Raw genomic sequence first — 13,064 nt, forward strand, 5'->3', positions numbered from 1 at the left:
AACAAAGACAACAAAAAGACCACATACACATGGAACCTAAACAATGTTCTATTAAATTATAGCAGGGTCAAAGAAGAAATAAAGTAAGAAATTAGGGATTTTATAGAATTCAATGAAAACAAAAGCACAACATACCCAAACCTATGGGATGCAATTAAAGCAGTACTAAGAGGAAAACTCATAGCTCTGAGCGCTTCCAAAAAGAAACTGGAGAGAGCATACATCAGCAACTTGACAGCACAGCTGAAAGCTCTAGAACAAAAGGAAGTAGATACGCCCAAGAGGAGTAGACAGCAAGAAATAATCATACTCAGGGCAGAAATAGACCAAATAGAAACAAAAAGAACCATTGAAAGAATCAACAAAACCAAGAGCTGGTTCTTTGAGAAAATTAACAAGATTGATAAACACTTAGCCAGACTAACTAGAAGGCAAAGAGAGAGTATCCAAATTAACAAAATCAGAAAGGAAAGTGGAGAAATAAGGACTCAACTGAGGAAATTCAAGAAATCATCAGATCCTACTACAAAAGCCTATACTAAACAAACCTAGAAAACCTGGAGGAAATGGATGAATTCCTAGACAGATACAAGATACTAAAGCTAAATCAGGACCAGGTAAACAATCTAAATAATCCCATAACATCTAAAGAAATAGAAGCAGTCATCAAAAGCCTCCCAACCAAACAAAGCACAGGTCCAGATGGGTTCAGTGCAGAATTTTTTTCAGACATTTATTGATGGCATAAAACCAATACTCTCCAAACTATTCCACAAAATAGAATCAGATGGAACTCTACCTAACTCATATTTTGAGGCTACAATAACCCTCGTTCCTAAACCACACAGAGACCCTACAAGGAAAGAGAACCTCACCAATCTCACTTATGAACATTGATGAAAAATACTCAACAAAATCCTTGTAAACCAAATCCAAGAACACATCAAAAGGATCATTCACCATGATCAAGTAGGCTTAATAACTGGGATGCAGGATTGGTTTAACATACGGAAATCCATCAATGTAATCCACCATATACAAACTCAAAGAAAAAAACCACATGGTCGTCTCAATAGATGCTGAAAAACTACTTGACAAAATTCTACACCCCTTCATGTTAAAAGTCTTGGAAAGAAGAGGAATCCAAGGCCCATACCTAAACATAATAAAAGCAATATACAGCCAACATCAAACTTAATGGTGGGAAACTTGAAGCAATCCCACTAAAATCAGGGACTCGACAAGGCTGCCCACTCTCTCCCTACCTATTCAACATAGTACTGGAAGTCCTGGCTGGAGCAATTAGACAGCAAAAGGAGATCAAGGGGATACAGATTGGAAAGGAAGAAATAAAAACATCACCGTTTGCAGATGACATAATACTTAAGAAACCCCACAACTTCCACCAGAGAACTCCTACAGCTGATAAACAAGTTCAGCAAAGTGGTTGGATATAAAATTAACTCAAACAAATCAGTAGCCTTCCTATACTCAAAGGACAAACATGTGGAGAAAGAAATTAGGGAAAAGATACCCTTCACAATAGTCACAAAAACTATGAAATACCTTGGTGTGACTTTAAGCAAGTGAAGGACCTGTATGACAAGAACTTCAAACCTCTAAAGAAGGAAATAGAGGAGGATCTCAGAAAATGGAAAGATCTCCCATGCTCATGGATTGGAAGGATCAACATTTTAAAAATGGCCATCCTACCAAAAGGTACAGATTCAATGCAATCCCCATCAAAATTCCAACCCAGTTCTTCATTGAGTTGGAAAGAGCAATGTGCAATTTCATCTGGAATAACAAAAGACCTAGAATAGCGAAATCCATCCTCAACAACAAGAAAACATCTTCGGGAATCACTATCCCTGACCTCAAGCTATATTACAAAGCAATTGTGCTGAAAACTGCATGGTACTGGTACAGAAATAAGCACGTGGATCAATGGATCCAGAAATGAGCACTCAAGTATATGGTCACCTGGTTTTTGACAAAGGAGCTGTAAACATTCAATGGAAAAAGGACAGCCTATTCAACAAATGGTGTTGGTCCAACTGGCACTCAGCACGCAGAATGAAAATAGATCCAATCACCCCCAAAACCAGTGTCCTCCGTGCTTCTACTACTAGGGCCCATTAAGCCCACTTAAAGTATTCCAGTGCTTTACAAAGTCCCAAAATCCACATTTCTCCGAACAAAAATATGCTTAGGCCTATCACAATAATTACCCCACTCCCTAGTGAACTGAACCCCTGCAACCGTTATCCAGTGCCTATTAAATGTTTGCCTTTATAAGTTACCTTGCCCATGGTGTTTCTTCATAGCAATAAAGTCCTAACCAAGACATCTATTAAGTAAACTGAAAAACTCCCAAGCATTCTTCAATAAATAGTGTTACAATTCTACTCTGGATAAATACTGGTGGTCATTAAAAACAATCTTTGTAAACATCTATTATTAAACAAAGTTTAATTCCTGTCGTTTTATCGACTACTGGACACCACACAGTATAAATATTAAATTAAAACTCTAAAACATTCACTATGAAGTGCCAGTTAGAGAAGACAGGAACAGGAGCATAAAGGACCTAAAGAATAAACTAGTTTGCAGTTTTACAGGTGTCTCACTTGAAACTTTAGTCCCTAAGTCCTGATATGAGCAACAACAGAGCACCATAAAGGTTCAACAAGCCTGGGGCTCAAATCTAAGTTTCATCCATACTACAGTGTTCTGATCATGGCCAAGTCACACTTGCTTTACTTCAACTTTCTCTCCTATAAAATACAACTAACCACAGTACCTAAGCTAAAGGGGTATGTTAGAAACTGCAAGTAAAACAGCCACAATTATCCTTTAAGAAATCGTGTAGTGTTTAATTACTTGTAGTAATTAAAACTAACAAGTGACTAATTTACTAGTGACTGATTTTTTACATCAATAAACACAATCACATAAACATAATTATTTAACCTCATAAGTTCACAAAGCTGCATACAATATATTTTTAACTTGAGTAAATCAGAAGCCAAATGATAAAACCAATTAATTACCTGATATAAAGTAGTTAACAGTTCTGAGCATAATAAACCTATAGCAGCAGTTCTCAACCTGTGGGTTATCACCCTTCGGGGACCAAATGACTCTTTTAAGAGGTCACCTAAGACCATCAGAGAACACAGATATTTACTTTAAGATTCATAATAATAGCTAAATTAGAGATATGAAGTAGCAAAAAAGCAAAAACAAAACAAACAAACAAAAAAAACCCACAATTTTATGGTTGAGCTCACCACAACATGAGGAACTGTATTAAAGAGTTATGATATTAGGAAGGTTGAGAACCACTGTACTATATATAGGGATGTGAAATTCGAATCAGAAATTCCTGAGGCCAGTAGCAGTACTACACACTGAGTTAGTTTAAAAGGTGCAATTTCAAGGCAATCCTGTCTGGTGGCACAGAAAACAATATGTAAAATGTGGTGTATATTTAAGGAAGTGTTTTTCCATAATTTGTTGTTATTAACTTAAGACCATATAATAGATAGGAGAAGGAATCTGAACAAACCATCCAATTCTAACTTTGTCAATTATGTTACAAGTAGAAACCTCACAAATGCTGCCACCTTGTGGACTGATGGATCTGGTATTAAATCCACATAAGCAAGGGGGAGATTTATTTGGTTTAGTTTTTTTTTTTTTTCTCTCAGAAAATCTAGTTTCAGTGCAGTAATCAACATGACACAGATCTTACATAATTTTAATGATGATGATGATGATGATGATAATAAGAAGAAGAAGAATAAGAATAATTTGTTCTAGCCAACATTGGTTTAGTAGTTTTTAACCCTCTTTCATTAGAATAAATCAAATTTTAGAATGAATTACTAAAAAGTACAAAAGTACAAAAAGTAGTAACCAAAATTAAAGTTTCAAAGCTCCTTTTTCCTTTCTTGCTACTTATTAGTGTTCATTTGTTCTGCTGGAATAACAAACTCAAAACTTTGGAAATATTTCATTAAGGAATGTTAATTCAATATAATTGGGAGAAAATAAAAAAGACTAAGCATCCAATTAAGTACATCTATTTAATTTGTGAAATTTTAATTTAAAATATTTAAATGTAACTCATCTCACATTGAATGTCTACTGAAAATAGGCTAGATGTGATATAGCCTGGTGGTTTTAGATGTGTATTATTTTAAGAAATAGAAATTTATATATTGTGGGAAATTTGTGTGTTTGCAAGCACAGGCACATGTGTTCACATGAACATATCTATATGCAAAAGACAGAGGACAACTTTGAATGCCATTCCTCAAGTACTGTCTCCCTTTACAGTCCTACAACTTGTCAACATGGCAAAAGCTCCCAGGTCTGCCTCAACAGCAAAGCATATCAAACAAGCACTCCTATGCCTGGCCTTTATTTCACATGGGTGTTGGGTATTAAACTTAGGCTCTCCTGCTTTTAAGGCAAGCAATCATTAGCTGTTTTATACCACTGGCCACAGAATACATTTTAAAAACACACTGTCAGTCTCTGCTTTGTATATTTTTATTTAGACTACATACAGCTATCTCTCAAATTAATATAATCTTTATTAGTGTATACTAACTGTACAAACTATACAGTGATCTTTGATCATATTCATACATTCCATGGCATGCTTTACTGAAGAATCAATATTAATATTCAGAAAGAAATATACCAGTTCTATACAGACTTGCAAAACCGAAGGACATAGAGAGCACCTCCCACCGTAAGACATCAGATATATTATACAAAGAGAAACTGCAACCTTCTGTCAGAGGCATAGTAATGAGCATGCAATTTACTAGCTCCTAGTAACTGGAAAGCAATGTAGCTTGCGAATCCCAAGTCGCAAAGACATGTTATACTTGTTTCTCAAATTGAGTAAGTTTCCTTATACTTAAAAAAAAGAACACATAAGAACAGTGCCAAACACTTACCTAGAAACTATGCTGGAACCATTATAGAGATCACTAGCATAAGACAGTGTGGCCAAAGGTCTTACTGAATTGTATCGAGTAAACTTGGACAAGCATTCTTGAAATTCATCTAACTGGCTTGCGGTTCTACTGTCATCTGTATCAGAAAAAATAAAATTAAATAAATGAATGACACTATAAAGGAAGCAAAGAACATCTTCATATTAAAAGATTATTTTTATATATAAAGTATTTTTGAAGATTTAAAAAAAAACAACAGCAGTATGCTCAAACTAATTAGGTGAACTTTTAGCTTTAATTAAAATGGTCTAGGAATTCACTGAAACCTCTTTCTATTCCAATAAAACACGAAGGCAATCTCCTCTAGTTTTAGCGCTGAAATCAGGAAAAAATAATAAGAAACCTTCTACTGCACATAAATCGTTAAAAAAATCATATTCCAACCATCAACCTGACAGCAACTGCTGGAGGAAGATCTACATGTGCTTAGACTGTCGTTATTTAACAAAATTTGTTTATAGGAATGTATACTTATTCTACATTTACGAGCAAAGCAAAATCATATAACAAATATTAGGTAAAAAATTGATTTCTTAATTCCTTTTCTTAGCCATAGGTACAAAACTGTAATGTATAAATTAGTGATTCTCAAAGACAAAAGTAATGACATCACACAAAGTCCCTTTGAGGTAAATTAACTATTTACAGTTAAACCACCTGAGACTTAAATCATAACATTAATGTACCAAATAACTGTCAACTTATCCTTAATACAGAGGTATGCTTTCAATAAAACATAAAGTACTCAGTTTTTTAAGGCAGCTGGAAATCTGCATTTTAATCTTTTCCCCAAAGAACTCTAAACACAAAACAAACAAAAACTGTAACAATTATTTACCCTGGATTAAAGGGGTTCAAGTTAGTAGTGTTTTTATTCTAAAAACCGTACAAAAATGACTTAACCAGCATGCTGCAATATCACAATTGAGATAAGATCCTATTCCACAAAGATTACACTGAGAAAGTTCAATAGAATATTAATAAAATGTATGTTACAGGAGCAGGCAGCCACCAAAACCAACTACTACAGTGTTGTGGACATGATACTGTGTATCTTCAGTTGTAATCCCATTACTATAAGCTATTTACTAGAGTAAGTACTGGCATGACACTCGTTCAGAAAAACATTTAATGTTAATCTAGTCTTAACCATTTTGTCTTCAGTTCCTAAGTACACAATCACAGGTATTTAAGACTGTGGAAGACCATTTGTTTCTAGTATAAATGTACTCCTACCTATCATTTAAGCTGATTAATATAAATATGTAACACTTTATAAAGAAACAAAAAACAAGAACAAAAAATAGCTGGAGATGGCTCAGATACTAAAAAGTACAATGACTTGTGTTTGGCTCCCAGAATCTACATGGTAGTTTACAACCATCTATAATTCTAGATACAGAGGATCTGGCAACTTCTTAGGACCTCCACAGGCACCAGGCACACATGTGGTACAGATACAGATATACATGTACCAAAACATTCACACATGTAAAACAAAACAAATATATAAAAAAAGTAGTTACTTCATCATCTAAATGCACACTAGTTGTTGCTCTTATATCTGGTTATAAAGAAGGCTTGAATTTTGTCAGTTAAGCTGTTTTATATCAATATCCATTTATATTTGCTGGCATACCACCTCTCCATTTTAATTACAGGTTAGTTTAGAAGTAGTTTCAGTAATTTTTCTTTTCCTTAATGATTTTTTTATTACATCCTTTTAAAATTATAATTAAAAAGTCAAGACATTGGGCTAGGGAGATGGCTTGGTAGTTAAGAGAACTGGCTGCTCTCCCAGAGGTCCAGAGTTCAATTCCCAGCAACCATATGGTGGCTCACAACCATTTGTATGGGGATCCGATGCCCTCTTCTGGTGCATCTGAAGACAGTTACAGTGCACTCATATAATAAATCAATCAATCAATCATTCATTCATTCATTCAAAAAATGTCAAGACCATTTGTCATTTTTACAACTGCAAAGCCAGGCAGAGGAGGAAAATGATAAAATACAGTTAAAACTGGATGAATGTCACTGGAGGTTAGGTTTCCTCCTGTCAAAAAAACCTCATCTTCAATAGTACAGTTACAGGAAGCCAATGTGCAAATCCAGCACAACTAAGGACTTGTAAAAACCAGAGACAAGATGCTTTTAGCATGATAAAGACGTTAATAAAAAAATCTATCTAATTTGCCTCCTGGTGTGAATTTACAGATCTCCTGTCCTGTAACTATGTATCCAGTATTCTCTTTTACTATAACATCAGGCATTTCTGTTGCCAGTGAACTAAGGATGGTTCCATGTCAAGGCCTTTGTCATCTCTACTTTAAAGAAACTACTCAGTATCTACCCTGTAATGTGTTCAGCATCAAAATAGCAAGTAATGTTTAAAGGGATCAGCAGGAATTCCCTACCATTAAAATAAGGGATCAAACCACTATTTACTTAACCACTCCTTATTGTAGTCTATATTTATAAACTATCATAAACATTTTATAAAAGACTTAAACACTTAGCAGTGAGTGCAACATTTTCTTCTCTTAAAAAAAACTCATCATTAACTTCAAATCCAATATGCTTAAGACATGTTTTAGTATTTTTCTAAATGTATGTGTGTGTGTGTGTGTGTGTGTGTGTGTGTGTGTGTGTGTGTGTGTGTGTGTAGGCTGCCCACTAACTTATAATGCAGTCAAGGATAACCTTGCACTTCTAATCTTACTGATGCTACTCTCAAACTAGCATTTCAGGCAAGCATGCCATGCTTATTTTTGCTTTTTAATATACTACTAGGGATCAAATTCTGCTGAAGGCAAGCACACTACCAATTGAGCCACATAGTCAGCCTACATAATTTAATAATTTTTTCCATCACTAATTATGAGGCAAATATATCAAAGATGTAAACAGAACACACACACACACAATTTTTATACAATATAATATAAAGATGTTCATTCATTTGGAAGAAAATCAAGATGCAGGGATTTTTTTATTCATATGTGAATACACTGTAGTTGTCTTCAGACACTTTAGACGAGAGCATCCTATTACAAATGGTTGTGAGCCACCATGAGGTTACTGGGAATTGAACTCAGGACTTTTGGAAGAGCAGTAAGTGCTCTTAACTACTGAGCCATTTCTCCAGCCCAAGACTTATAATTTTTAATAAGCAATATACTACCAGACAAATATCCCCTTGATAATGTTCATTTACAACATACACACTACTAATGAAATTAGTTAGTACTGTGTTCCGTACATTCTACCTCTAACTATTAAATATTTGTTTGTTTGTTTTTATGGGTATGTGTGTGTGCAGGTGCCCAAGAGACACCAGAAGAAAGAATCAGACCCTGTGATGCTAGAGATACATTCAGACTATTGATGTGATTGTTGGAAACTAAACGTAGGTCCTCAGGAAGGACAGCAAGTACTTTAAGTCCTCATCTGTAACTCTTTGAACACATGTAAGTTTGCTACTAATATCCAACCTTGACAGATGAGTAAAGATGTTGAGAAAGGCTGACCAACAGTTACATTACTTCTCTAAAATATCTTATGCTTCCATGCCCATGCGGACCCATGGTATTCGTTCTATTTTGAATGTTTCCATATAATTCATACTAGGCTGCCTTAAATACAACATTCTCTTAAGTCTTTTCATTTTTACTTTGGCCTAGATTTTTCACACTCAGTTATATCAATAAATATTGCACATTTATATGGCACATCTGTTATTTATTAGCTACCTGTTGTTTTTTACTTCAGATTGATAAGAATCAATTCTTCCATCTTTTTATCCTTGGAACAAGGAATAGTTCTTAAGATTTATTAATGTTGAATAAGGAGCTAGTTGAATGGAACTTGCTGTTGCTAGCTACATATTCATGGTTATTTTCAAACTTTATATAGATAAAACATTCTGGAGCGAGGGATAAAGATACCAATACAAAACAACATTCTTTAAGGTATCTAGAAGCCTATACACTACTGATAAGACTTCCAAAAACACACTTTGCTTTGCAATTAGAACTTTCCATAAATCTAGCATATGAACCTGGAAAAACAGCTGAAGGATGATTTTCAGATATTTTAAGAGGAATCCTGAACATGTACCTGAGATACGAGACATCCTTGTAGAAAAATAACACTGCTCTAAGTCTTCAAAATGGGCAGTGAGTCGCTTTCGTCTTGATGCTAATGTGCTGTTATACCAAGGCTGTTTCTTTGTCTAAGATGATAAGAAAAGACACTTATAACTCAGCACAGTTCACACTCTTATACAGAATAGCCAAATGATTACTTAAGTACTTTTAAATGAACATTACATTAAAGTGACTACAAATGGTGAAAAACTACAATTCTCAGATCATACTTTCCAATTTTTCAAGTAAAAATGGGGAAAAATTTTCTTAAAACAGTGATGTAAAAAGGCCATACAGGCCTTCTGAAATGCTTGCCTAGAATGCAGAAAGCCCTGGGTTCCATCCCCAGCACCACATAAAACTGGCAGTGGTGATGGAGACCAGTACACTCAGTAATCAGTTACGTCAGAGGCAGGAAATCAGTTGTTCCAAGTCGCCCTTGGCTATACATCAAGTTTAGGGACCGTCTTGGGCTACAGGAGACCTTCTCTCCAAAAGGTAAGAGATGGCGGGGGGAGATACAGACACAGAGACAGACATGGAGAGAAAGGGGGGGAGACAGACAGAGAGACAAGCAGAGAGAGGAAGGGAAGAAAAAGAGTATAAGTTGAAAAAAATTAGATAAAAGACAAAAAAATGAACAGTACTGATAAGAGAAAAAGAAATAAAACAAAACAAAAACCCTTGAAGTGACCTAATTTTAATTACATGGGCAGGAAGAGGAAAAGACAAAGTAGGAGAGATCCATTAGCTGAACAAGTTACAATATATAAATGTAAATTTCTACCCCTCTATGTGCTTTAAAAACATTCAATTCAAATTCCTAGAGCGATTTTATAGGCACCACAACAACCACCCACCCAGAAATAATTCTATGAACTACTCCTCTATACCAAAGTTTTCTGGATTCACCTCTCTAGCCCTCAACAATATCATAAAAATTAATTTTATTATTGAGTTTGGACCCAGGAACACACACTGTTCTACTATTCTGTGATAAAACAGGAAGTATGCATACAGCACTTTACAAATCCATGTACTTAAATAAAGCTCTTAGTTAGTAGCTGTACACAGAAGTAACAATTATTAAGAAGCAAAGAAGAGGAGGAAAAGTAAATATAAACTTCCCCCTTAAGGATGGGAAAAATAGCTAAGTTGGTAAGTGTATGCCATGGAAACATGGTGATTCATGTTTGAACCCCAAAACCTACTTTAAAGAGCTGGGTGTAGTGCAACACATCTGTTATCCAACCAACCAGGGAGGAGAAAGAGGTGGATTGGCTTCACTGGCTAGCCAGAATAACTAGTCAGTAAGAAAGAGCTTGCCTCATAACAGAAACAAAAAGTAAGAGGTTCGGACTTAACGCTTTGCCACTATGCCTCCCATGCAAGGATAGACTATGAATTCAAAATGTAAGGGGGGGGGGGGGGAGGACAACTCTTCTTTCCTTACGTTGCTTTTACTAGTTACTTTGACAAAACAAAAAAATAATTATTATAACATTTGCCAACCTTCTCCCTCAGCAGAGGCAGAAAGAGCCTCCAAATTCGTTATTTAACACCAAGTGGTCAGCTATGATTCTGTGCATACAAGTAATATTAGACAGACTGAAAATGCTATATTTATACGTTTAGTAATTAATATAGGAAAAGAAGCCATGAATTTGAGAGAAGAAAGATCACAGGAGAAAATAGAGAGAGGAAAACAAAATTATGGAATTACATTTTATTTTAAAATTCATTTAAAATAGAAGAAAACATCTTCAACATGATTGGGAATATCTGCAGAAATAAAGTCCTATATTATACAGGGAAATTTTAGGGGAGAAAGGGAGAGTAAACAGAATAAAAAGGTTGAGACAGGAGAAAATAAATCCACAGTGAACATAGATATTAAAAGTATAAAAATTGTCAGAATACAGGTCACCATTTTGTCAAACCAAGAAAGAGAGCCAGGGAAACCATTCAAGGTTTCCTTCACTGGTGTCTGACATCAAGCTATCACAAGACTACCAGAAGAAGCACAACTTGAACAAAGCCTACAAAACTACACAACAAAAATTATTTATACAAGAGGAGGAGTGCCTGTCCAGTTTTGGGTTAGTGCCAGTCTTATTATTTAGCCCTGAGCCAAAGACAATAATTTCAGAGCATATTAGGTAACCCATCTTTTTTACCTGTCAAAGTTCCTATCGTCACTTCTTTGTCCATAATTTACTATGGTATACAATGCTCTTTTCTAAAGTATAACTAATCTTTGTTGACAAAACCAATCAGAACATGTCTTTATTCATTTAAAATAAAAATTCCCAGGGAAACATACACAACTATTTGAGTAAGAAAACCTATCAAGATGACAAGATATAAAAGATAATTTAGCAAAAGTTATGTAAAACCTCTATTACAAACACAGTGTATTGGGGTTTTTATAACTACATCTTAATACTTGATAGTCTCAAATTAAGTGTAATTTTTAAATGTATTTTTAAAAGTAAAAATTCAATAAACACCTCTTAGCAATAAATATGCAAAATCATAAGTGAAATCTATCTTAACTCCATATCATGCAAATATGAGCTCCCCCTAGAATAGTTTCTAAAGTAAACGCAGTTCCGATAAAAATATCAGGAGGTAGATGGTCCCATTTTGGGGAGCAGCAGATAGGGCAGCAGGTAAGTGAACATGTCTGGCTTCATACACACATTTCTCAGCTTTAGCTTCCAAGGTGCTAAAATCAGAGGCATGAAAATGCTACAGTTTTGGGGTGGGAGAGCTGTGGGTGGGTTGTAATTAAAGAGCAAATCCGGGGCTTCAAGCATAGGAGTTTTAACACTAAATAATATCCCTGACTCTCCCCACCCCTATGGCTTCTTTATGGATCTAAATAGGATAACACTATAGCTCAAAGGATAAAACAAACTGGAAAACTTTACCAAACACTGAAGAACAAAGAGTACAACAATGAAGAACCAGAGGGAGCTGGAGCCCTATAAGAATTAAGATGTGCCTTAAAAAGATAACCTAACAAATAAATTACTTCCTTCAAAAGTCCAGTGTCATAAGAAACTAGCAGCTCACAAGTGGAAAGATAAATAACAAACTTAACAGTGATTCTGAGCCAGTCCTGGACCATTAGCTAGGTTTTTGGTTCTTTGTTTTGTTTTCCTATAAAGAACATTATTAGCAGAAAAGGTGGCTCATGCTTGTAATCCTAGCAGGCAGAAACTGAGCTAGAACTGCTCTGTTTGAGGCCAGACTGAGCTGTAACAGTCAGTTTCATGACAGCCTGAATAACAATTCTAGGACAAACAGGGGGCTTGGGAGGTGGGGGAGGACGGCTAACAACCAACAAACAGGAAGGCAGGCAAATACACACACATTCTCTCTCTCTCTCTCTCTCTCTCTCTCTCTCTCTCTCTCTCTCTCTCTCTCTCTCTCTCTCCTCTCTCTCTCTCTCTCTCTCTCTCTCTCTCTCTCTCTCTCTCACACACACACACACACACACATTAAGAAAATGATTACTGAAATTTAAGTTTTAAAATATAAGCTGCTCTGGTTTATAATGGTAATTTCTTAATTTTGCTTCATTATACAGAAGCTATCAAACTTTCTAAAGCAAAACGAACAGATAATTATAAAAATTTAGAAGTGTAACTTATCTATACTATATAAAAGTCATACATGTCTGGCTTTTCTTAATCATGTTAGCATTTCAATTTTTTACTTCATCTATTAAGTTTTTTTTTAGAAAACAGTTTAACAATTCACTCTTAACTGTAGAACAAAATTCTTAATTATTTTATATGGCTGGGCATGTTTATGTTCCAGAATTTACTGGACTACAACCCCTTTTTAAAAAGATTTATTTTTCTTATAATTT

At 35.1% G+C, this 13,064-nt stretch overlaps 1 protein-coding gene across 2 annotated transcripts in view; it reads right to left on the bottom strand.

The window, feature by feature from the left end:
* Window positions 1-13,064, bottom strand: part of COP1 (COP1 E3 ubiquitin ligase) — a 109,815-nt gene that overhangs the window by 46,007 nt on the left and 50,744 nt on the right. For both annotated transcript variants that reach the window (XM_080924475.1, XM_080924474.1), the window contains exons 10-11: window positions 9,156-9,270; window positions 4,977-5,112 (exon numbers count right to left, since the gene is read on the bottom strand). In XM_080924475.1, the coding sequence (XP_080780601.1) occupies window positions 4,977-5,112; window positions 9,156-9,270 (251 nt within the window). The remainder of the gene's footprint in view (window positions 1-4,976; window positions 5,113-9,155; window positions 9,271-13,064) is intronic.

Source organism: Micromys minutus, assembly GCF_963924665.1.
Source record: "Micromys minutus genome assembly, chromosome: 1".
NCBI classification, from domain to species: Eukaryota; Metazoa; Chordata; class Mammalia; order Rodentia; family Muridae; genus Micromys; species Micromys minutus.